This window comes from Python bivittatus, unplaced genomic scaffold (assembly GCF_059951505.1).
Source record: "Python bivittatus isolate LINGU-HERP-01145 unplaced genomic scaffold, Pbiv_v1 ctg000080_np1212, whole genome shotgun sequence".
NCBI classification, from domain to species: domain Eukaryota; kingdom Metazoa; phylum Chordata; class Lepidosauria; order Squamata; family Pythonidae; genus Python; species Python bivittatus.
The window spans coordinates 21,581,719-21,608,805 of NW_028277035.1; the positions used below are offsets into that span (position 1 = coordinate 21,581,719).

The 27,087-nt window shown below is 38.6% G+C and overlaps 1 protein-coding gene across 10 annotated transcripts in view; it reads right to left on the reverse strand.

The window, feature by feature from the left end:
- Positions 1–652: 652 nt before the first annotated feature.
- The window catches only part of PPARGC1B (PPARG coactivator 1 beta), a 141,173-nt gene continuing 114,738 nt past the window's right edge, over positions 653–27,087 (reverse strand). For 8 of the 10 annotated variants that reach the window (XM_088133635.1, XM_088133638.1, XM_088133636.1 and 5 more), the window contains 9 exons: positions 23,151–23,267; positions 17,693–18,866; positions 16,840–16,876; positions 15,890–15,954; positions 14,667–15,447; positions 12,788–12,866; positions 10,290–10,411; positions 8,812–8,966; positions 653–7,406 (listed from right to left, as the gene is read on the reverse strand). In XM_088133635.1, the coding sequence (XP_087989761.1) occupies positions 7,300–7,406; positions 8,812–8,966; positions 10,290–10,411; positions 12,788–12,866; positions 14,667–15,447; positions 15,890–15,954; positions 16,840–16,876; positions 17,693–18,866; positions 23,151–23,267 (2,637 nt within the window). In that variant the 3' untranslated portion in view covers positions 653–7,299. The remainder of the gene's footprint in view (positions 7,407–8,811; positions 8,967–10,289; positions 10,412–12,787; positions 12,867–14,666; positions 15,448–15,889; positions 15,955–16,839; positions 16,877–17,692; positions 18,867–23,150; positions 23,268–27,087) is intronic. The other 2 variants (XM_088133637.1, XM_088133642.1) reach the window with 1 other exon arrangement.

Here is a 27,087-nt window from a genome sequence, read left to right on the forward strand (position 1 = left end):
TCTTCAGAAGCTAGTGAACCAATGAATCAATTTCCAAAAACCACACTTATAAAGAATGCATCTGACAGGATCAGCAATATTTCACTAATTTCGCATGCTGATTAGAAGGCCTGAAGGCCTATAACTTTGATCATCAGCAACAGTGTGAAGCTGTAACATAAGCCCTATTATTAAGTTGTCAAAAACAGAAATGATGAAAGAAAAGTGACTAGAAGTAAATTAACATTTTGAGTGTAATTAATATGTATCCTGATAAGCTGACAATTAAACAGTGATTCTCACACCTCACTGAAGAAATAATAATCTAAAAACACTCAACCTAAAAACATTTAATTGGATAGTGAAGACAGGGTAACCATAGACCTTAAAATTAAGTCGTTAATCTTCAAATGATTGCATATTTAATTTATACATATTACATGTACTGAGAGTAAGCCCCATTGAACATACTTGAGCTATGAAAATCCTGTGTAGATCTGTATCGGCATGTATAGTAAATCACAGGTTATAGCTTAACCACAAGCAAGTACATGACTTGAACCGTTTGATGAGCTCTGCCTTCATATAACTCTAAAATATATATGAAGACCAAAAGGTGTATGTACAATTCCACACAGAGTTATAGTCAAACTGAACATGATGGACTTTGTGGTATATTTGTTATGGTTTATTTATTTATAGGCAGATCACTTCACTATTTACAGTACATGAATGTAGAGATTCTACAGTCTTTGTGATGTAAACAATTAACTCCGCAATAGGGGAGTCTCAAAAAGAAGCCAGTTCTGAAGTATTTACATAATTTAAAATAGAACTTTTATATACTCACTAGATAGATATAGAGAATACATTGAGCAATTTGGTTAAATCATCTACGAAACTATAGAATCTGACAATGTAAAAATACAAGAAAACATTCTCTCATTTAGAAGGTTGACGTTGAAATCACACTAGAAAGAAATATTTATTAAAAAATGACAATAACAAAAGAAAGGCATAAAATGTATGCCAATTAAGGTTAAAGTATATTACATAAATAAGGACACAACAGAACACAACTGGGGGAAAATAAGTAAAATATTAAAATCCTCTACTACTCTTTTAAAACACCAAACTAAAAACTTGATTGTATTGATTACAAAAGGGGTCAATTCTGCTGCCTTTACTTACCTAGAAGTAAGTTATCACTTAGTTAATACCTGTAAAAACATGGCAGAATTGGGCCCTTCTAATTATTAGCAGTGTTCTCCGAAAAAAAAAAATGAAAAAAGAACCAACCCTCAGTAAAACCTTTATTTTATAATTTTTATTATAAATAACATATAGCAAATGTGCCCCTCTTTTAGGTGAAATTCTTACACCTTTCTCTAAAAATGCATCAATTTAGCCTCCTTCACACGCTCTGCCTCACATCCACACATAAACACACATGGCAAAGAGGGGTATGAATTCATCTTTGTCTGAAATGTTTCCTAAAGCACCAACTCCTGTACTAAGATCAGGCTTTCCAGGGGTCTGTCTCGTGATTGGCATCATACACAGGAGGAAATGGAGGAAAGAAGAAGAAGGAAAAAACCTATGACAAGAATCTGCTTTTCAGTGGTGAAGTGACCCTTCTAAAAATGCAGCACCCTTATTTGTGGTTCAGGTGCATCTGGATGCACGCAGAGTTTTGTGCAGATGGGGAGGTCTAGTCTCTTCAAAAGCTGCCAAACGCTTTGAGAGCCCTGCAGCAATGGAAATGCAACAGACAAATGGGTCACCCCCTACTTTGGTACAGCCTTCTGCACACAATGGTTCATAGCCTGATGTGACGTAGAACATGGCTATCACAGATAAATCAATTTAGGATTGATGCACATAATGTGGGCATGCTTTCTAGGTTACCTGGGTTGAATTTGAGAGTGACAAGGTGATGCCTTCTGGGACATTTAAAACCTGGTCTAAAATTCACTGAGATTCTTCCCAAAACGTTTGACTTGCTTGGTTTCCATATGTAGGGACTGTAGGGAGGTTCCGTTCATAATGTGTGAGCTCACACACAGGCTGTGACATCTGAGCCATTTTATGCTCAACATTTGCCCCCAAATATCTTTCTATATATTACATTCTTATAGCATTTATCTTAGAATAAATTAGCATACTCTTTTGCAGCTGCTCACTATGACAGATATGATGCAGAATGCATAAGCCCCTAGTTGTTTTTGATAAGGAGGGTGAACAGCACCTTTAAAACAAAGAGGTACCTGAAATCATACACGAGAATGTCATGGATGGGCTGTTCCCAAATGATGTATGGGAATCAATGATATACTGTAGGGAATTATCAAAAAACAATCAAATTATACAAATGAGAAAGAAATAGCTCTTTGCAAAAATTTCAAAAACTATGGAAATGAAAAAAGGCTTTGTATGCTTATACTGCTAAAGAATGTCACACATGGACTCTCCTCTTGTAAAAATAAACTGAGAAAATGCTAAACTACTTCCTATTTTCATGTAATAAATGAATGCCTTATTAAACACAGTCATGCACACACTCATACAGACTCCTGTATGGCTTTTTGACATGGGCTACTGAGAAAACAAAGACAAAGCTGATACCAGTTTTATGGAGGTAGAAAACAGGACAACTGTTTCAATAACTGGCAGTGAAAGTAAGATACAGAACCCAGTTCTTCTTGTGCAGTCTCTTTACAACACTGCTGTTTCACTTCTGCCAAAGTTTTCAGTTGATTTATCAATATTGATTTGTGTTTCACATAAAACAATCATCATTAAAGGACCAAGAGAAAATAAATGGCTTGTGACTTATTCCTATCCTTAAGGTATTTCTCCTGATTTTCCAATAAACAAACAAAAAAACAAACCTACAAAAGAAAATTAGGAGGGATTTCTCTCTCTCTCTCTTTTTCTCTCTCTCATACACACACCTACAAACATATATAGTTTTGTTTAAAAAAATAAATGTCTCCCTCACGATTGCCTTTCTTAATACACCCTTTTGTTCCGAAAAACCCTGGACAATGAATTCTCTTTATTTGGTTTCTCATGTGTTCTCACAAGATCTTGATTTGTTCTGCTGCTCATCATTATGGCTAGGCCTGCCCCTTGAACATGGGGGTGTTGGCATTATGCATATAATTAAAACAGAAGAGAAGAAATTTAGGTAAACTTTGCAAAAGTCTATGCAGAAAGAACCCCAGCAGCACCCTCTTTATAAAAGGAGCAAAGAAAATGATCACTTTAGAAATGAATCCCCTAAGCTAATAGACAGCATATAGTCATTTTTAGTCAGAGAACCTCTATGTACCATCCTTGGAGAATCAAAATGTGCTGAATACAACTGCACTAAGGAGGAATTTGCCAGAACACATTAGCAGCAGGAATGGCTGGAGCAAGATAATAAAGCTCATTTTAATTCCTTGACCTAAGGAAAAGAAATAGTTCTTTTACTGTATGAAAACTGTACTGAAGACCTGTAGACCCACCAAGGTAATCATAGAATATCAGCTGCCTATCCAAGCCTATGAGTTTTTTTACACTCCTAGGCAAGGACCACAACCAGGAGAGAGGATGACAGACTGAGTTTGGTTTAGTGGATCACAAGTAAGTCTATTATGCGTTATTCTGATGTTCAGAGACATGAGTACAAAGCAGAGTATTACATCCATTTGATTTTAACGCTTCCTCGGTCATATGGAAATTGGCCTTTCTTAGCAGCCTTTCATAATTACTCCTTACAATGTTTATGGAGCACTGTAGTTGAGTGCTCTACATACCAAAACTTTTTAATGCATTATACTTATTTATTCATACAAACATTTGTACACCACCCTGCTTTAAAAGACTTGGGACAGTATTTGTTCTTCCTGAAATATTCTGATCCAGGCATCTGCCTAAAATTCTCCTTTCGTAGACTACAACTTCCCAAGTTACTGTCAGAATAAATATGAACAAAGGATTTTCATACATTGCTCCCTGTGTGGGTGATGCAAACTAGCTGTGCTTCCAATAGCAATTAACGTAAGTTGCAGGTACTGATATGCTGTAACCAGCGTCAAATGTGCATGCTTTGCAAACCATCCCACTGAGGTTCTACATTCAACACTGCTGAATCTGCAGATGTTGAAGGGCTCAATGCCCCTTATCTTCCTCCCATACATGTGTGCGTTTGTGCACATACGTGCATATTGCATAAAGTCCTAGTGAAGTTTGTCGCACAAAAAATATATTTTTATAGGCTTCAGGCAAAACAAAGATCACTTATTGCACCTCTTCCTATAGCTAGGATTGAGAGGCTATGTGCATTACAGGATCTTCCTTCCCTTCAAAGAGCATGTCCTTGCATGCCCTAATATCACTGGCAAGTCCAGCTTCTTAAAAATAACTTGAGATATAAAAGCAGATAAGCCACATTTGCAAGCAATTTGGGCTAGAAGCAGGACCTTCCAAATAGCAGAAGGACTGTTTTTCCTCTTTCTTTCCAGCTGCATTCAACACTTTCAACACACTTAAAATTTGATGCATTTTCCATCTCTCTGACCAAACCCAGCTCTGAACTTTGATATCTCTTGTAACCAAGCCAGGAGATGGAAGAATTCCACTTACTAGTTGCTGGGGTGGTTGTTATTTTTTGTTGTTTGATTGTTCTCTGAAGAAACATCAGTACAGCACAGGACAGGACAGTCCTACCCACCCTAAATGTGTCACTATGTACATTCTACAGTAAGCTCTATAGCAATCACATGTAAACATCATTGTGGTAAGGAAATACTAGGACAGAAAAGGCAAAGCTACAATGAGGCACTTGTCAATAGCAGATACTTCATCTTGGCCAGACTTTGTTCTGGACTGATCACAAGAAGATCTAATGGCCTTGCAATCCATTAATAAGTTCCTAAACAGAGGTGTTATAAGTGACATGTTAGCCAAAACATTTGTGACAGTGAATTTTGCTAATAGCATGGAAATTATATTAGCTGCCATATGAAATCAGGATTGTTATTATGAAAGCTCCAGACCACCACCCACATCCCAGAAATAATCAAATACACAGGATGGGATAAGAAATTCCTTGATCTTATGGTGCTTTGATATGTACAGTCCTTATCAAGAGAATGGGGACTATTCAGACAAATAAGCTTTTGGAAAGCATGAATTAGGCCAGAACTAGGCAACTGTCAGGATGTTTTTGCCCTTTGACTTCAAATTAAATACATGCTAATGCTAAAGAGACCTTAAGGGAAGAGAATCTGTTGACAGAATTAAGGCTGTTGTATTTTATCTACATGGGATGGCTGAACCCCATAGGCCTCATCTTTGTGAAGAACAGAATAACTGATGGAGGACTCAGCAATGCTATTTGGTCCCCACTCGAAAGTGCTATCTCTTGGTGCTCCTGTGGCTTATTTAGTGTCTCCCTATCACTTTGCTGGACATAAATTAGCACAAAAGCAGCCATACTGCATTTGGCAAATGATGCATTTAGTACAGTATACTGTATGAAGAACTACATTCTTTAGGATATAATAACTATTGCAATTATAAAGTGGATCCTTCTCACAGTTTTGGAGTATGAGGTTTTCATATGTATTCACCATTATCAGATAGCTTTGTTCTCCAAAAACCATTTGTCTAAATCAGCCTAAGTTACACAAGGTTGATTTCCTTCCCACGGACATCTCAGGGTTTTGAATTTAGGAAAAGCTATTCGATGAATAAACAGCAAGATTTCTAAGCCACAGGAAAATCAAAAGAAAGTAAAATGTAGGCAAACAGACATATAAAATAGAAAAAAAAATAACATAGTTAATATATAGCAATGACTATATATTGTATGGCTTATTCAAATTTGCTCAGACAGAGAGCAGTATTTAAAATGGGGCAGAGATGCTCTGCTGATGATGAGTACTGAATACTCACAGACAGTCAAATGCAAGGATGCTTTTGACCTTTCTTCTGTTAGGCCTTGCAAAACAAACCCAGGCTATCCATCAGACAAGAAATTTTGCTTTGGTTGGATGACCAGATGGCCAAAAATCTGTTCCTGAGGCTACTGGGTTAAGGTACTAAGTAAACTATTCTACATTCCTGCCTTTATGGTGATGACATGAAACAATGGCTGCTCTGATGGTGGGTCTAATGGTTAGGAGTCCTAACTTTTCTGGGTCACCTTCCAATCTTCTCTGTCTCACAAGAGATTTCACATGTAGGATAAGTAGGTAAATGGCTATTAGTTATAATGGCTATATGTACTTCCCTACTAAGCAGCAATGGACCTTAGATTATCACTTACAGCAGATCAACTCCTTTTTTGTACAGCTTGTGGGATTCTCAGAGGCATCTGGTAGCCCCATGGGAAACAGGATGCTTGATAGAAAGGACTTTAGCAGGGCTTTTCTTATGTATCATTTACTTGTTATCAGTTAGGTGTTATCAGTTCAGCATGAAGAAAGAGGGAAAAATATACCCTTTCACCTTCTCCTCATTTCTCACTTGATTTTATTCTTATTCATTTGCCATCTGAGAGCTCAGTTCCCGAAATACTCAGAGTCTGCTTTGGACTGTAGAATCACAGTTTGTCATGTCTCATGCAGTCAATGGTTAAGGAGTGGAGATCTCAGCATTCAGTCCAGACAAATGGAAAGAATGGCTTATATAGCAATTCCACGGTGCCATTCAATAACCCCTTGGCTAATCAAGGACAAAACAGATTCTTTATGATTTTCAGATGAGCCACTCACTGAAGGGCACCATTCTGGAAAGGCTGCATCTGCTGAGGGGCAAGTGCCTCATTACAGTGCATAGTTAAAAATCAAGGAAGCGATACAATAAATCTGAATTACAGTACATCTGAGCCATAAATACATTATAAGTATATATTTCTTTCTTCTATTAAAAATTAGTTTACAATCTTGATTCTATTCACAATTAACAATTTCATAATCACGCACTACAGACCAAAAAAGAAATAAAAGTTATGGTGAACACAGCTGCCACTCCACAGCGAAAATGGGGCTAGTCAGAGAAAGGGGATTGGACAGGAAGAGGACAGAAGGCTTTTGCAGGCTCATCCTAACACAACCAATCAGAAGCAGAGATACTAACTTGTGGCAGTGGAACATCAACACCATGGGAACTCACAGACAGAAGCAGCTTGTTCAATGTAAACATCAATTTAAAGGGTCAGCAGTCTCTCTCTCTCTCTCGTTGTATACTTAATCATTTCTTGAAAACGTAAACATATTGGAAGTGCCTTGACTGAGGTATTAAGGTATTCCTCAAAGGTTAAGGCTGTTACCGATGCAGACTTTCCTGGGCCTCCTGCAGCAGGCTGTCAAAATCCATGGTTTCATATTTGCTTTTTATTGGAGCTGGAGAGGACTCTTCTGTATTGGAATCTGCTATAGATAGAGAAAAGATAGATGCTGTCAAAAAGACAGGAAGGGCAGGCGGGCGGGCGGGCGGGCAGGCAGGCGTTAGACAGACTTGGTTACAGGATCCCAAGAGAGTCAGCTAAGACATGTACCATGGAAAACCTCTAAGCAATTTGAGACTGTAGGATTTAATGATCACCAGTAGCCTACTGAGATCTCCCTTGTGCTCTTTTCTGAAGAGGCCAGTCAGCAAATATGATGGGCCAGAACCTCTTTGGCTGAGGGAACCAAATTGGTTCTCAAGAGAGAGGATTGCCCATGATCTATCTGGAAGCTGATTAAGAACCTCCTGCATTGGATAATTCACTCTCCCGAATCAGATTGCTATTTTGGGTGACCTCATTATATTTTATTTCATATCTGTATATTACTTAACTTTTTTATGGTTATGGTTGATTCATTTAAATGTTGATGAATTACAAAAGCTGCTGTATGCCCCTTTCAGAGGAGGAGGGCTTTACTTAAAATGAAAGCAAATAAATGAAAGTCACTTATCATATGTGAAAATGAGCAAATCTGAAAATCCCTGGAATGTTTGGGCTAAAGTTAAGACATAATATGGTTTCTTTGGTTTTACTTAGTATGGACACAAACCCAGCTACTATTATTTGCAAACACTGACTCATGGTTTAATGTGTTGCATGTACCTAATCAATTCTGGTTAATTCAGTAATTGTGGTTAAATAATCAGTGGATTAGCATGATGAGTGAATCAAGTACAGTGGTACCTCTAGTTACGAATGCCCTACTTACGGATTTTTCGAGATACGACCAGCTCCGGCCCCAAAAATTTACCTCGACTTGCGAACTCGCCTTGACTTACGAACTGGATCCGCGGCCATTTTCCGCCTGTTCCATGTGGTCCGCGGCCATTTTTCCACCCGTGCCACGTGGTCTGCGGCCATTTTCCACCCGTGCCACGTGGTCCGCGGCCATTTTCCGCCCTGCCGCGTGGTCTGCGGCCGTTTTTCTGCCCCTGACGCATAGTCCGCGGACGCCGAAACGGATTAACGGTAATTACATTGAACCTTATGAGAAAATTTGCCTCGTGTTGTGACCAATTCGATTTGCAACCAGAGTCACGGAACGGATTAAATTTGTAACTCGAGGTTCCACTGTATAAGTGATTGATTCAAGATAACCACTCTGATCCAGCCATCTCGGGGGGGGGGGGGGATTTTCATTACCTCTGATTGTATAAACAAAGCACAATGCTAATATACAGAAATAAATGTACCAGGTAGTAAATAAGTACTAAAGATAAATAATAAGATATGTAGTGGGAGACAGCATAGGAATTATTTCAGTCCAACTATCATTGTCAAAATCAGGTCTGTTACGATGAAGCAGGCTGAGATGGTTGCTAGCTTACCCAAATCAGTACATCTGGTCCAAAAGAAGTGTCCGAAGCCGCCGTAAGCCAGCTGGAACAATGGCTCGTTTCTTTTCCACAGTGAAGCACCGTTCTTCAAGGACAAGGCAGCATGCTCAGAACACCGGTATGTGATGACACCATATTTATCTCCCCTGAATAATGAAAGAGAGAATGCCAGCATAGCCAGCAAGAAGCATTATTTATTTGTCAATATTTCTATTCTGTGTTTCTTCAAACACAGGAGCTCAGAGCAACTGGTTTAAATCTCATACAAACTTTACAGGAATTAGGATCCAAGAGTCTATTAATCAAACTACTATTATTACTTTGGCATCTTCCAGCTGCTTTGGAAAATAACACTTCAGCCAGGCTATTTGTTATTTTTATTCCCACTTACACACCACTCAGGATAGTTAACAGCAATTAGACTACAAGATATTGACCTTCCCCTACACGATATAACATAAATTGAGAAAACTGCAACAGACAAGAGAGAGCCACTGGATAAAAATGATTTCTCCAATAAAACAAATAAGGAGGATTTTTTTATATATAGGAAAACATTACCTCAGCAGACGCCTGGATTACCATGCACTTGGGCCGAGGGCTATACCAAACTTCTATCTCCCATCTCCCATTCCTAGCTGGGATGGGGAAATGGAGGCATGCTGGTCACACAGACAAACAAGCCAATGAGACTCCAGTCTGAGTATTAGGCAGAAAAGCAAAACAGCAAATCTCCAGCTTTCACTTTCTCTTCCAGCTTTGAGATGGAAACAAGAGCTCTGCATAGCTCAATCCAGTTAGAAGATATAAGACACTGTATGTGTCATATATACTTAAATAATAGAGATCTATAAAACATTTTGAACTTAAGATGCCCTGTTTTGCATTTGAAACAGATAGTTCCAACATTATTAGACAGGTTCCAATGCTGTTCTGACCATTCTGGAAGAATTTTGAACTCAAAAGAATCCCGTTCCAAGCTTGAATGGGACTGTTCCAAATTTAATCTCCTTTGTATACAGGAATTAAAAAATACACATATGTTAAGTAATGCTAATCCATTATGAACTGAAAGAAATGTTGCATCCTCTATGTGACACAGCAGTGTTACTCCTTATACAATTAAATGATGAGGGAATTAATGGCAGTTTCTTAGCCAAAAAAAGCATGATACAGTTGAGAAAAGAATGAATTTAAGACTGCAATCCCTATACATATTTAATCAGGAATAAGTTTAACTTGTTTAACTGACTTCTGAGTAAACACATTATTTCAATTAATTAATACTCAACCTTTGCATCCACAAGGTCCTCAGAGCAGATGTTTCTCCAAAGAACAAGCATTATCCAGCTATGTACTCTGGGGTCAGATTTTAATTTTAATCACAGAATAAGGAAGCTAATTTCCAAATACTTATGATTTTCAAAAATGTTGCTATCAGGGATAATAATGAGATAGGGGAAACTCACCTTTTATTCTTGGTCAAAATGCAACACTCAACAATCTCTCCAAACACTTCAAACTGCTTCTTCAGTTCACTAGAGCTCATACTGCTGGCAAGATTTTGGATGTACACTACACGGCCTTCTCCCTGTTCAAGGACAAGAGTAAATTGCTCATGCCTGTCCTGATACAATGTTTTAAACTGATAAACTCTTTATATCCCCAGTTCTGCTTTAATATTAAAGTAGTGCCTTTTTTATACTGTTTTAGGCAAGTGCTGAAACTGTTTTATTCCATTTGGTTTTGTACTGGTTTTAAATACATTGAGCGCTATTCTTGATTTTGAAAAAAAAAGATAGTTTTATCTTAGATTTGTTGTGTTAAATGATTAAATTGCATTGAAGTTTTAAACTATATGTTGTCTGGGAATCACTTCTGGGGTTGAAAGATGATTCAGAAATAGTATAAACTTTAAAAATGGATGAAAATGCATTACAGGTAGTCCTTGTTTAGCAACCACAATTGGTTCTGGCAAAACAGTCACTAAGCAACTTGGTTTAGGTGCAGAAATCTGGGAGTAAACACACACATTGGTCAGAAAATGATTTTTTTTACTACAGTCTATTACTGTCGTATTTGCAAATAGTCACTATCCGAGGGAGTTGTTAAACAGGGACTACCTGTATTGAAAATAGATAATTGTCATTAAAAATGAAAAAGCATTACTGATCAAATAAATCCAAGTTTTCAAAGAACCTGATGTGTGGAAGGAATGGATGGACAAAGGAGAAGGATAGTCTGGAGTAAGGGAATGTAACCTGTAGCAGAATTCATGATTGTAATGGAAAAACCTCAGATTACATTTCTGGAAATTAGGTTCTCCTAAACAAAGACATTGCCCTTCTTCTATGGTTTAAAATTCTTCTAGTCACATTAAGATGTGTGGTGCACATAGCAATCAACAATATGGAATATTCATAGTGATGCATTAAAGTTCTTCTAGTTACATCAATATATGTGGTAAACAGACTTGTCAGGAGCATAGAATATTTCTTAAAGCAGTGGAATGATAAATCCTTCCAAGTGTCTTCTCATTGTTTATACTGTGATCCTCTTTTGACAACATGAGAATCCAAGAAAGAGGAATTGCAGGTTGGAAGATGTATGGATGCACAGGAGTAGTTTCGAAGGTTTAACTCACAAGTAAATTTTTTTTGCTGTTGATTTTTTGGAGCTTGCCAGGCCAGTCACAGTAATGGATGACTGTTGGGAGATTTTGGTATTTGGGATAATCTACTGAATTATATTATTGGCTTAGAAAAGAAGGAACATATGCTGATCATTGCTTTTCTTGGGAGCTCTAAATTGTTCTATAGAATGGCCTAAAAACCTAAAATTAAATCTAACACACATTTATTTCCTTTTTAAAAAAAAGGAAAAGAAAGAGTTTCGCAGAGCTGGAAACCTGGTTTGCTGGTAGCTACCTGGCCCTGGGTGACTGACTGGGAAATCACACCATACCAAATCTCTGAACCAATTCTGACTTCCAATGCAGCCTCAAGATGTGGCCTTCTGTTCACCTGCAGGTCTGCAGAAAAGTTACTGTACCTACGCTGCACAGGGATCAGTTGTTGATGGATGTCAGACCATTCATATAAGAACAATCTCTATTCCTAACTTTTTACTTCACACTGATGGTGAACATTTTGGGCTTGCCATGCCAAAAATTTGGAAAATGCCTAACTTGATTCTGCTGGCATGTTACCCCCCTCCTGCCAACAAAAGAGAAACCATTCTTTACATATTCATTTATTTTTTAAAAATATACAGTTGAATCATGTGTGGTGCTAGTTGTTGTTGGGAGTTGGTGAACACTAGTGTGTCACCTAAAACGTCATGGCATGTCATCTTTGACATGCGTGTCATAGGTTCACCATCACTGGTATAGGGCGACAAATACTAGGAATCTATGTTCAAGGGCACATGAAGCAGACATCTTATTCAACTAGTTTGGGTCTGAACAGTGTCTTGATAGGAGATGGCTTTCTCATCTAAACTTCAAAACAGAAGAAAGATGAGCTCTAAATACACTAAATGAATCCGTGTCTATCTGATTAAAAGGCAATACAGAATATCAAACCACTAGCTTCAAGTGTGGTCTTTTTCTACTTCAACAGTTCTCTATCCCCTCTTATTTGTCTGATTTTTAAAAATGATATCATGTGTTTCTCAAGATTCCAAACTCTATTACTCTGTGGAAGTGCATACTGATGAATTAGAAACAGAGTTCTACCTATGCCAAGAACTCAATATCCTGCCAGTTTTTTCCATTTTATTTCCTTCCAATCTTGGCAATATTGGAAAAACAACTAATGCACCGCACCACCCCTGTCTTGAGTGGAAATTCCTTTGTCCCCAAATTCAAATGTGTTTTAGAAAGAGGAAGTCATCTGATCTGATTGGAAACAACACCACTTCCACTTCATTAATTCCAAACCTCACTGAGAGCTCACAGATCACTCACAATGGCTTTTTCTCTTTTTTTCTCCATCTGTCTCTGGCTGCTCATAGTTCCATCTTGACAATGCTTGCCATTTTCACCTCTATTGGAAAACAAGAAAGCACAGACCTGAATGGATTCTAACTGTTCTGAGTCTTGGAAATTACAATTAATCAGAAAAATATTCCTAGAAATCACAATTACAAAGAAACATACTCCTTGCTCGCAGGAACAGTCTCACCCATTTAAGCAATCAATACAGAATGCTATTGGCTATTGTAGATTCACAAATATTTAGAGTTTTTACAAAAGGAGAAACCAGACAGCCACCAAATATTGGAACAGAGGGGTAAACAAAAGTAAATGATTGAACCCCATACAATTTGAAAATCTTCAGACATAATCTTTTTAGGCACAACCATACTGTGATTTTGGCCTTAATCTCCATTACAAATAATCTTAAATTTATTTCTATGTGTCTAAACAGGGTGTCTCTTTTTTCCCCTTGGTTCTCAAATAACCTTCTGTGCATGGAGGGTCTCCTTCCAATTCAGGGATACTATCTATCCAGCAGAGTCTGCCATTCCTGACTCAGGGAATGAAGGCAAATTTTCCCAATTTCTCTTGCAGCTGCCCTTGCTATTTATGGTGCAGTTCTAATAGGTCCATCAATCCTCTGGAATAGATTTTCAAGGTCTGGAGGAGGAATTAATACAGTAAAAATAATTCCTCCCACTTCTGTTCTCTGCTCACAGGATTTCTGAATTCAGTCCAGTGTCTTTTAAATTAGCTTTACAGGTAGTCCTTGCTTAACGACCACTCGTTGAACAATGGTTTGAAGTTATGATGGCCTCAGAAAAGTGCTTTACCATCTGTAGTCTCACAATCATCGCGAACTGTCACACCACCCCCTGTGGTCATGTGATCATGATTTGTGACTTTTTTACAATGGTTGTTAAGCGAATCACATGGTCATTGTCAGATTTAGCTGGCACGGCACAGCGAACACCGCTGCTCAGTTTCACCTAGTCAATTTCACCGCCCCAGGCGTGAGCGGAAAAAAGGGAAGTAGCCAAACCGTGAACTAATTGCCGACAGGTGGCGGTGGTTAACTCCGGCAGAGAACAGATACATTGTATCACCACCAGCTTCCCTCGAGCGTTGCAGACAAAGGGAAGCGCAGCGGCTGAGAAGCGCAGCGATCAGCGCACAATTAAGAACTCCCGGCTTTATGTGCAACAGGAAAACCCAACAAATACAACAACCACACAAACAATAGACGGTAATCAAGAGGACAAAAGAACCGGACTGAACCTGCCATTTGGGCGAGGGGGGATTACTGCGGGTAATCGGTAACTAGGCAACGGGGGAAAGTGCGGGAACGGGGAACCTATAAAACACCATGTAAGTTATGCCAAGCCAACCCTGGCTTCATTAAGTGAATTCCAGCAAAAGGTCTATTGTGGAAGCTGGATTCACTTAACGACCATGTGATTCGCTTAATGGCCATGGTGATTCACTTAACGACCATCGTAAAAAAGGTTGTAAAATCAGGTCTAGTCATGTGATGACTCACTTAATGACCAATTTTCTAATCCCTATTGTGTTCGTTAAGTGAGAACTACCTGTATTAGACATAGCATCACTGCATGGCAAATAAAGAATAAAGAAAAAGATATAACCCTGCTTGAGAAATTCAAAAAATTTGGTCTTATGCTCCCCCAGGTTGACTGAAGGGCACCAGTAACACAGCATTGCTTTATTTAAAAATGTAACTGAAGTGTATGAAGGTTTAATGCACAATAGTCTGAGCCAATGCAATCAACAATGCAAACCAATGCAATTGACTATTGCCCATCTCAGACTCTTTGCCAAGAACAGTATGGATTGCAAATGAATGTACCTGAAAACCTGCTGGCTGACTGGAGACCTAGTTCTGCAGCATGAAGACTCTGAATCAGATCTCCTTCGGGAACAATAGTGCAAATTGGTCCTAGAAAGAAGATTACTGTGTGGACATCTGTAAGAACCCAATGGACTCATGTAGCATTCCTCCTCCTCCTCTTCTCCCTCCTCCTCTTCCTCTTCCAACGGAGAACCAATTTCACTGCAGCTGTCTTCAAAGACAGTATCATATTCAGGAGTTTTGAAGAACAGAGCCTCCCCATCATCCAGGGCACTGTCCAAGAGACCAAAGTGTTTGGTCAAACTGGCTCTGATTTCTTGGTCCCTCAGCTGTTTGCTGCCCTCCTTCACTGAACTTTTATCAAAACTCTTCTTGCTTGTCTCCTGATAGGGCACATCAGGCACTTGCCTCTTGTATTTGCTTTCTATATGGCTCAGGGGTTCCCAAGATCTCAGCACCTTCCTCTGGAGCGAATACTCGGGTTTCAAGACTTGGCAATAATCGTGATCACCAAAAGACCGTGAGAAAGGGCGTTTCAACACCCCATGTTGCTCAGAGTGAGAAGGGTGAACAGCAGACCGACTCAGGTGGGCATACAGCTCTGTCCGCACTGGGTGCTTTTTCTGATGCTTTCTGGAAGTTGGCCTATGACTGATCATTGGTTGTGGCTCAGAGCTGGTGATGACAGCAGTCTTCTGTGCTGGTCTCTGGTGAATGTCTGGCTTATATAGATCCTCTTCTGAAGGCTTGTAAGGAGGAGTAGTTGGTGGTGTGAGACCTTATCTCCCCCAAGGAAGCAAAAAGATAAAACTCTTTAGTATAGAAGCATGAAAATAAAAAGCCATCACTGCAATAGGAATTAGGTCCATTTTTTAAATCATACATTCCCACCCCTTTGTTGAGCCTTCAAATGCTATCACACAGTTGATCTGGGATGAGTATGCTCTGCTATTTATATCCAGTTTTTTGTCTTTAGAAGATGGCTACAGCAGTTCCAAAATTCTTGTCACACAAATAAAGATATGCTGCTCTGGAGTTGTCTTTTCAAAGAAGGGAGAAATCAAATGGGGTTCAGAGGTGCCTAGATTTCTCTTCCTTCATGTTAATGATTAAATGCAGGAATTACTACATGATAATCTGGTTTTGGACACAGTATTTTCTCCATATTTTGATGGAACTCCTTTAAAGTAATAAACTCTTAACATAAACTCTGTCCTTACCTGCGGTGCCACACAGCTCTACAGTCAGAACTTGATCAAAGCTGCGCTTCCCGAGTGTTGATTCTCTAAAAGTGAGAAGTAGAGTGAAATGAAAAGCCAAGTCATACATTAAAAATGGGGAATTCACAAAATAAAGTAGAAGGAAAGAAGCCTTAAAAATAATATGATATGGAGGGAGGATGCCTCACTGCTGCTATTTAAATGCTGTATCTTCTTTTTAATAAGCTTAGATAAATGGGCATTCATCTGGTAGCAGCTAATGAGTTGGAATCATCTCCAGATAACTATGCTGGAAAGTTTGCAAGCTAGAAAGGAACTAACTCTTTTAATTTCCACTTAGACAACCAAAAGAACTCAAATAACCAACATAAACTAATAAAACCTAACCTGAAAACTTGTTATGGATTGTCTGTTCAGGTACACATTACACTTTCACACATGGAAGCCAATACTTCTGTTACAAGGATTCACAAGTAAACAAACCTTAAAGTCTCCCTCAAGATAGGAGCAGTCCAGCAATGATGGAACCATACTATAATAATGCAGCATGTGACGAACATCCCAAGTTTGATGTGCCTTTAACCATAAAGATTCAGTTATGCATATGTACATATCAGTAGTTCCAGTATCCTTAATGGCACTTTATTCTCTAGATGAGCTGTTCTGAGTGTTTCTTGGGTGAGTTGCACATCACTTTCTATAAAATATTTAGCTGCAATATGAAGTTCTTACCCAGTAGTGGATTATTTTGACATTAAGCTCCTGCATCAGAAGTCCTCTTAGTACACAAGCAGCTTAGCTTAAGGATAGTTATCAACTAGACAGTACTGAAGGCACAGCTTGGTTATCAGGATTGCAAAATTCTGAGACTGCCATTTGCCAGATTTTCTGGCTTCTGACACTTAGAGATATCATCCTTTCACAAGAGATATTTCGGGTATTACACTTACGTTTGTGCCAAGGGCAATGACAGACACCGTGGTGCTTCTGAAACAAAGAACAGAGAAAAAGAGAATGATTCAATGAGCCATATCTCTGCCCATAAACTGGATTAAAGAGCTAGTAAGAGAGAAAGTAGATTATGGCCAAATGAGGTGAGCCGTGGGAGATACATGATATATCTTCTTTTTTGTAAATGTGAAAACAGTGCAGGGAGAGGAACTGTACTAGAGATGAAGGGGAGGGGATTAATTCTTCTTCCATGCAATTTTTCATATTGAAATGATCCACCACACCACCCTGAATTTTATTGTCTTGTTACTGCTCTATGATTAATAGAGGGGGAGGGGCTTTGGGAAACATCATATGGAAAAGAATAAATCATTTCTCTCAATGCTGAAATAGTGATTTGATTCAGTTTTCCCAGTGTTTGTCCCTAATTTAGCAATAGACATAGAGGAATTATTTTCCTACCCTATATGACTGAGTCCTAAGTGGATGGATTATGAGACCATTGGAATACAACATTTCAGAAGCTTCTTGTTTCTCCCTCAATGTGTGAGTCACATCAAGCACAATGGGCTTCTACAAACTCTTTCTTGTCAGACTTGGCTCAATTTAATTCCTTGCCATGGCTTTGCTACCCTTCCCACTACTTTTTCAATACTCAATCAATTTTATAGGAAATTATTAATGTGTCTGGTTTGGGGAAAGAGATTTCTCTTCAACAATATTTAAGATATTCAGTGGTCAAGCTAGGAGTATATGGGACCACATCACACCAGGCTCTAACTTATTTTTTCTTCCACAAATGTGGAAATGCTGGTACAGGAGAATGGCAGGGCTGTTCTTCCTACTACTTACCTGTTTGATGAAAAGGGGTGAAGCACTGACTCTCATTTGCTGCGTAAGTGTCGCTTTCCCTAGAACTTTCTGGTGAAGGGGTCTGCAACTCCACTGGGAAAGTCTGATATCCACTGTCCATCTCATCTGCTCCACTCACTTCTACTTCTGCTGCTGGTGCTTCTGTCTCAAAGTTTTGCAAAGATGAGCAGAGGGCAGGCTCTGTAGAAGCAAATGTGTTTGCTGTGGTCACTGAGGACACTGTAGGTTCTAAGGGAGATTTATCAAGGAAAGGCTGCCAAACACTGAGCTCAGGGTTGAGTCTTCTGGAGCGCCGCACTGCATAAATAGAGTTTTCCTGCTTGCGGCTTGACTTCCCACAGGCTCCCTGAACCATGTGAGTCACCTGCTTTGCACCATCCTCTTCTGCATTCACTTTCTCAGCCTCGGGCTCTACTGTAAGAGTTTCTCTCAGCTCAGTTTTCATTTCTGGTATTATTTTGGTTGTCGGCTTATATCCATCAGAAGATTCCCTCTCAGTATTGTGAAGTGAAGCTCTTGAAGTTTTGTGAGGCTGTGACCTGGCCAAGGAGGCATACACAGGTTTCGCTAATCGATATGGCTTACTCACATCACATGGGAGCTCTCTGGCAAGCAGCTCTTTCAAGATGGAAAATTCAGAAAAGGGAGTTCGGGACTGTTTGCAGCGCAAGGAGAAATGCCAAGGGCTGGATGGGCAATTGTCATTCCCATAGAGTGGAGGCCGCTGCAGGGGTGAATCTGGCTTTGCTCTTTTGGAGGGGTTGTGAAAAGGCTGGTGTTTCCCATCAACAGGATGTCGGGGGGGCAGCTTTCTTGGAGGAAGGCAATAGGTATGCATGTAGTGGATAAGCTCCACTGCAGCATGAAGTTCCTTGTCTCTGGTGCCTTTCTCGGAGGAAGAGAGAGGAGGTGCTACAGTATTACTGCAATTCAACAAGTCTTCGCTTAAATTGCTATCTTCTCTGTTTTGGATGTAATGTCTCTGGGGTTCACTGCAGCTGCTGCTGTTGTCAACATGACAATTGTCTAGTGGCCCACTGCCTTTTCCGTGTAGGCAGTGTGTGGTGGTGGTGGTAAGATGTTTATGAAGCTCCGTGCAGTTCCGACTCTGCGCCTGGAGAAAATTTGCTTTTCTGTCTTGGACACCTTCCACCTTCAAAGGCAAAGAAAAAAGGAAGTTAAGCTACATCAAAAAGACATCCCATATTTGCATATTTCTTTATTCTAGGTGGTCTAGCATATTACAGCAGAGTGCATTCAAATCTTTACATATTTTGCAACACTAAAAATGGCTGTTTCAAGGCTTAATGCCTATACTCTGCTGACAAACTAGTATGATAACACTGTATGGATTTTTCAACAACCTGTATCAACTGTCACAGATTTATATAATGTAATAAAACAATGGAAGAATCATACACATTCTCAAAGTCATTTCAGTATGATTTAAAAGACAGAAGGTTCTGGCTTTAATTCAAAAACAACTAATTTAACAGACAGAATCACTGATAAAACTAGCATCCTCTACTCTGTTTCCAGAGAACTTGCAGAATCTGATTTCTAGAGGTTGCTTATATTTCTCTAGATTGGCTTCTATTCCCACTGAGATGTCTCTGTTTCATATAATATTGTGGAAATTATTGTGCAAATGCCATTGGATTATGCTTGAAATAATAATAAGGCAACCAGTCCTTACCACCATGGTCAAGGAAGCCTTCACAACAAAAGAGGAATATTGATCTCTGATCCATAAAACGAGTGTCAAAGAGGAACAGAGTGAAATTCTAGCTTGCACTCTGTACAAACATTTAACATAACTAACAAGTGTAAACTGTTAGAATAAATTCCAAACAGAGGAAGGTTGGAACTTACAGTAATAAAAGTATATACAGACGTAATACTAAAATTACTTATGCCAACTATACCAGGATTGTACATCCTGTACTATATGACCTTCTTCTATATAATGCTTCAGTAATGAACTCTGAAATCTACTCCATTTAATTCAGTTGCAATGTTTCCCTGTATATGTTCTATAGCTATAGATGTCCTGCCCACATATAATAGCTGGCATGGAGACTGGGCTGCATAGATAACTCCTTTAAATGCACACATACATGCGTGCACAGACATAGAGACCATTACAGGTCAATAACCATATAGTAAATGGAGTATTTGTAAAAACTGCTGCTGATGCATCAGCTTTATGAATTCCAGTAATAACAGTACTTATATTCTAAAGGAGCTTTTTACTTGTTCATCTAAAGGAGTTCTGGCACACTAAAAAGAATAAATATGAAGGTGGCAACTTAAGAAAAATGTTTAAGCAGGTAACTATATTGGATATACATCTTAAAAACACAGTCCTCTTTAGGCTTAATGAGAAGGTTGAATGGTGCAATATATTGTGACTATTGACACGTATCCAGGCTTACTTTTGCCTTTACTTCTGTTTTGAAGTGCACTTGACATAAGTACTTTCAGTACAGCATTTCTGCATGTTGTAATAATATATACCTGTAACCATCATGATAGAACCAACAAATGTACCTCATAGCTCCCATGGTTTAATCATATAAGCTATTTCTGCCTAAAGATTCTATAAGAACAGTGGAAAATTGTCTTGTTTCTTAATTGCACTTAATTATGTAAGAATTATATTTTACTGTGTATGTTCTTTTAGTTCAAAGAAGCCTGTAACAACCACTGCATTAATAAACTGGCCTGGCTGGAATTTCCAAATGATTTCTACAGAAGGTTTGGCATTCTATTCTATTCTATTCTATTCTATTCTATTCTATTCTATTCTATTCTATTCTATTCTATTCTATTCTATTCTATTCTATTCTATTCTATTCTATTCTATTCTATTCGAACTCATTTATTAAGCACCAGATATTCACAGATTTGATTTCACATCCATAAATATGGGCTTAAAGGACTAAAGAAAGGCCCTCACAGAATTGTTTTTGCATCTGTGCATTGTTTCTTTTGTTACTGTGAATTCCACACTTCCCCTCTTTGTACATTTGTGTGTTATAGTGTTTTGTACTTGTTGGTCATATTAAAAAAATATACAGTTTTTATAAGCATATATGGGCTGGACTTTCATCCTGATCCCTAAGGAGGTTTTTACACCCTGAATCAGAGAAGAGATTAGGTCATTATCCACCCACCTCTGCAGGAATCTGTTATCTTTCATCACAGGCTTAGTTCCATAGCATTTTACATGCAGGCTGGCTTCTTTTGATTATTTTCTTTGCCTCTGAGACAGGGCACAGCTGATAAAGTGCCAAGCCATGGGAGTACTTTCCCTTTCACTGTTTTCACTGCATAAGTTCCAATCCTGCAATTGTGATGGCATAAGTGGTTGCAGAAAATGGAGGGGAATGGAAACACTGCTGCAATGTGGGAAGACTCTTGCTGCAAGGGAAAAATTCCTTTACTTTCATTTCTCGAAAATTAAAGCAATGAAAGATATGTGCATAAATACGCTTCCTGAAAGGTGGATTAGTGGGGATGCAAGAGCACTGCTAGAGGACTTTGGATTGGTCCGTGACTGCAGTTAAAAACAAATGGCAACATCGCTAGCATCAACGTTTGGGTTTAAAAACTTAAAAAAGAAATAGCACTATAAGTATGTCCTAAGTTGCACAGACATGATGGCAATGGCAAGAAACAAATCATTTAGCTGTGATGTCTCAAGCGTAATTTGGTAGCTGCAGCTCAGCTACATATATACATACCAGTTTCAGCAGCTACAAAGATATAGGCTAGAGGGAGAATCACATTAATCCAACACGTAACTCCTGTGCTGTAAGTGCTAATTTCCAGTATGCGACATGCCATATACTTTTGGTCCTTCTAGCCACACTTTTAAGTTCATTTTAATTGAAACTATCCATAAAAATGAAAAATGTCTTAAAACAATATCAAGAAAAAGACAAAAACTATGTAATCTTAAGGAGAAATACACCTAAACATCCATTATTCAATATTTCCCCTGAAAAAAAAAAGGCACTCGTATAGATGGATGTTCTTTTTTAAAAAAAAATCCATTCAATTGTGTAATCTATACAAAAAACAGGTTAATATACCTAAGACATTGAGATTGGATTTGAGTTAAATCATTCTTAATTATAGGATTCTTCAAAGCTCTTTCTCTACTAAAATTTCAGCCAAATTTCTATACTTGGAATGTGCATGATTTTGTAGTGCATAGAACACTACAATGAGGAAAAAAAAGGAATATTAGTTTTGTGGGGGAAAACCCACATATTGTATTATTTCTTGTATTGTCTTATGTTATAAGACTTTGGAAATATGGACAAACCAGTATTAGGATTAATTTTTTAATGCTTTTTCTAATTTCCTCAGACCTTTGATCATCTGTGCACAATAGAGGATATGTAGAAATTTACTTTGAATAAGTCCTTATCTTTGTTTCTCATCTGTCTACCTATCTCCCTATCTCTCTATATATCAGGATACAGAAAAACCTTAAAAATATAAGCTGAGGAGATGCATAAACTTATTCAGAAATCAAGAATAGAACCCAGAGGATTCTCAAAAGAGTTAGCAGGGGAAATAAGATGGAAAAGAATGCTTTAAAAGTTTCTTTTAAAGATTTCAGAGGTATGGTATAGATCAAGAGATTCTTCAATTTTCTTTCTGTCTGACATATGGAACAAACATGACATTAAGCATGGAAGGCTCAATATCTATCCCTGCCCCAGTCTTCACTACACTCTGTCTTCCCATGTTCCCTATCTTTCCCCATGCAATCCAAATTCTCCCGTTTAACACACTGCACAATTTCCTTCATCCAAGTGAAAAACCTTTAATGGCATCTTGTGTGGATTTTAAACAATTAGTTTTAACACTGGACTGGTTCTACAACTTTACACACAGTGTTCATAATAAATGTCATATGCTTCAAATGCAGAAGGACCCAGGTTCTATCCTAGCATTTTTTGGTATGGCTGATCCAAATGTTGGCTTTCACAATGTCTTAATCTTCAGGTGAATCAAACAGAAAGAATCGTACTATCTTGCAGAACAACATTCCAGCACCATTCTTAAAGATTTTGAAAGAAGTAAGCAACTGGCTGCTGTGATGGTTTGCCTGTGAGAAGAAAGGGAGGGGAAGGAAGACTATAAATATGGACAGAGCAATTATCCAACCTTCATAGGAGCTCTTGGTGGCAGAAATTATCCAGTCCATTTTCGCTGGAAAGTGAAGGTGAAGTAAAGAGAAAAAGTTGAACACTACATCACCTGGAGAGTGATTCTGGTGAGCCACTGCCAATAAGTACAACTAATGCTGAGCTAGCAATCTGAACATATGACAGCTTTGCAATATTCCTGGGAAAAATTTCATCTCACATAAATATGGTCCACTGTTATGTAAGGCTATAGCTGCCAAGAGGAACAATACCTTTGCACAAAGTCGTTGGGGTCTGGATTTAGGAGCTCCCTGACGCCATATACTCCCCTCTCTTTGAACCTCATAGCTTGGAGGCACATTGGATGGAGAAAGAAGCAACTTCTTTAGCTAGAAAGGGAAACGGTGAAAGAAAGAGTCGAAATTCCTACATAAATGAACAGTCACCTCAAGGAATCTAAAGGTCCCTAGATTCCCACACTTAAATACAATCATTGGATAAGCAGTGAGAGTAAAGATCCAAAATAAAAGCCACAGTGTTAGTTTTTATTTTAACAGCCTGTCCTTTCCCCCACACAATCATTTTAACATTACTCATACCAAACAAAAAACAAAAAACCCTCTCTTCATATATTAGAAAGAGTGTCAAGATTATACTCATGGCTGGTCAGGGAAGGGTAAGGGGATGGAAGAGGCATGGTAGCCTGTCCTCTTGTGTTTCTTTCTATGTTTAGAAGACAGCTTTCAGTAGCAAAGAGCATCACATTTCTACCATACAAAATGAAGATTCTCAAAGATTTGGAATGCCTCCATGGATATTCCCCATTACAGACACTTCTGTAATGAAAGAGACATGAGGAGAAAGAAGTCCCCCTCCCCTGAACATGAGTAGAATCTCATCATTTTCCATAACACCTAGAAAAAGATAAAGGATCACATGAATCAAGATTATGAGGAATCTGTATCACAGTAAGACTGAAGGCCAACATTAACTTGGCAAGGCCAATTTTAAAAAAATACTGAATTTATTGTTGCACTTACTCTGACTTGCCATCCAAGAAATAATAATAATAATAATAATAATAATAATAATAATAATAATAATATAATAACAACAACAACAACAATAATTATCATCATCATCATCATCATCATCATCATAATTCAAAGTCATAGCAAGCTTTCACTGATGGGTGCATGAAATAAAATTAATTTTCCATAATTGTACAGAGGTAGGAATTATGTACCATCTAAAGGTACATAAATTAACCCTGAAAAATTTTTTGACAATATAAAAATCCTGACTTCTTTTTGGAAAGTTGCTTAGCTGCCAGAATTGAAAGTCACTGCTTATCAGAAAGGTAGTTTTTCCTAGTACTTTTAAATTTACCAGAAGTCATGATTTCAAAACACTCTGCAAGCCCTCTCCAAGTAAGCTTCCTAAACTTTTTGGCAGTTCTTCCAGAAAAGTCAATGTTCGTTTCTTCCTCTACCATAGGATGGATATGCTATCAGCCAGCCATACTGGCTGGGGTAGAACTATGTTTCAACACTGACCTCATGGAATCTTAAAATGGTAGCTAAGACTGAATGTTAAGCCAAATACAAATATGCAGCATTCTGTTTTCTTCAGCCTAGAATCAAACAAGTGGAGATGGGGGTTGGAGAATGAATGTTCTCCAGTGTGAATCTTTCAACCAAACTTCGGACTCCTTTTTTAAGTTGTAAAGAGAGAAAAATATGCCTTTATAGTTTAAAACAGCCTCCCAAATCTGGCATAATTTGATGTGCAGAGCCAAAGCCCATGTGAGTGAATACTATGCCCAAAGCTCACATTCAATGGCAGTTTGTGAAAAGTTGCTGTTCCCACACATTCAGAGGGCACCAGGTTTGAAAAGGCTGTCCACAGCTTTCCAGAATCATGGGTGGTGGTATTAAATTGGCTTCTGAAGAGTTGGAATAACCTCTTTCCCCTAATTTGTGATTTATTTTCACATTCTAATTTTAGCATGAATCAGGAAGTAGATGTAAGCTCCTGCCAAAGAAATCAATTGGATGTAACATTCTAACAAGGGTTTCAATTAATTAATTCAACAGCTTGCCAAGCAATAATGAAAAAGCATTTTCTTTCCCAGTTTGAGGTGATTTTAAGGATGCTTTGTAAAACAGATATTACATTCCATCAAAACAAAAAAACAAATCTGAGTAAAATATTATCTTCAAATATCTGATATCATAAACTAAATTTTTCTCATTATATGACTAGAATATCTCTGTTTTTAAAAAGCAGAAATTCACATTCTGCACTCTCTCTTTGATGGCAACATGGGATCATTAACAAACAGGTAGATTTGACTTTGGTGGGAATGTGGCAGTGAGAACAAATCTTTAAAGATGGTCCAGAAACTCAAAAATCTCCTTAACAATTAAGCATATGACAAATATTCAATTAGTTCCCACAATCAAAAGTTTAAAGTTTTTCTTTAACAGAATATAGTGAAATGCTAGTTTGATTCTCTATGGGTAAGCTTTCTATAATGATAACACATTAAAAAGTTATTTCTTCCCTTCTGCAACGTATACATCCTATATATATACATATGGATTTGTGCAATATATATATATATGATATATAGAGACATACACAGGCAGACTGTTTCGTGACATGAAAATGCATACTTCTTACCACTAGATGCCACTATAACACTTTTAGAAATCATGAGATTCAATAATGGTCGAAAAGGAAGTGGGATGGGTGGATGAGTGGCTGGTATCTAGTTATGTTCCTGGCCTCCTGTACAAAAGTTCTGTTTAGAGGTGAAGAATGCCACTGTCCTGTAAAAGCATATTTTGGGAAAGGACATTATGGAGCATTGAAGCTTCTGGGTTCCATAATGATCTTTCCTTGTTAAGTGAAACCTGGACTAGAAGTAGCAGTATTTTCTATTAGCAGAGATGCTATCATCTACAACACTCTCTTTTCTTTGCTCTCACTTGCAGGATGGGTAATAATACCACATACTGTGGAACAGAAGCCACAGAAAATCAAGTACAGAAGGGCCATTGCCTAGACCAGTGTTGTCCAAACATGGCCACTTGGCCACAGTGTTGTCCAAACTTGGCCACTTTAAGATGAGTGGACTTCAACTCCCAGAATTCCCCAGCCAGCATGGGGAATTCTGGGAGTTGAAGTCCACTCATCTTAAAGTGGCCAAGTTTGGACAACACTGGCCTAGACAAATTCCCAAATACAGTTTTGAGTATTCTGCTACCTCAAGGGAGAAGACTGGGGTACATGCCTTAGTTCAGAACACATCTTTCTGGGAAATGTCAGTTTTCCACGGGAAAACAAGTTCTCCTACAGGAAGCAAGTTCCAAGACCCTTGGAAAGCATATAGGCAGTATGTGAGCTGAAGACATCCTTGAGTCAATTTCTGGTGACTATACGGACACAACCATGCAACAGCAATGGTAATGTCTTGTATTTCCTAGTGATTTCTGATGGTCTTCCATCCAAGTACTAACCAACATTTACCTTGCATACAGTGGTACCTCGGGTCACGAACGCTTCTGTTCACGACCAATTCGGGTCACGAACAGCTCCGTTCGCAAAATTTTGCCTCCGTTTGTGAACGCCGGATCGGGTGACGAACAGGATCCGCAGCCATTTTCCCTCCTGTGATACATGGTTGCGGCTTCCTGTAGGGAGGGGGACTCTCCCTCCAAGCAATAACCGCCTCCCCACCAGCATTCCTGTCCTCCACGCCAGAAGTCGCGTCGAGCAAGGTTAGCGTTCTCTCTCTTCATACTGTACTTTGTGTCATATTTTTGTGGTTAAAAACAAACAAACATATGGTTCAGAACGGATTAACCGTAATTACATTGAACCTTATGGGGAAATTTGATTTGGGACGCGACCAAAATCGGTTGGCGACCAAATTTGGAGGGGTCAGAACGGATTAACCGTATTTATATTGAACCTTATGGGGAAATTTGATTCGGGTGGTGACCAATTCGGGTCGCGACCAGAGTCGCAGAACGAATTAAGTTCGTGAACTGAGGTACCACTGTATTTAGCTTCCAAGCCCAGCCAAGGTTGGCCAGAGGCTACTATCAGCCAAGACTATGAAAACTCAGAAGTCAGAACAATTTAGCAAATTACTAGAACTGGTGGCTTTAGAGAAAATGCTGCATAGCGGTTTGCCCTATA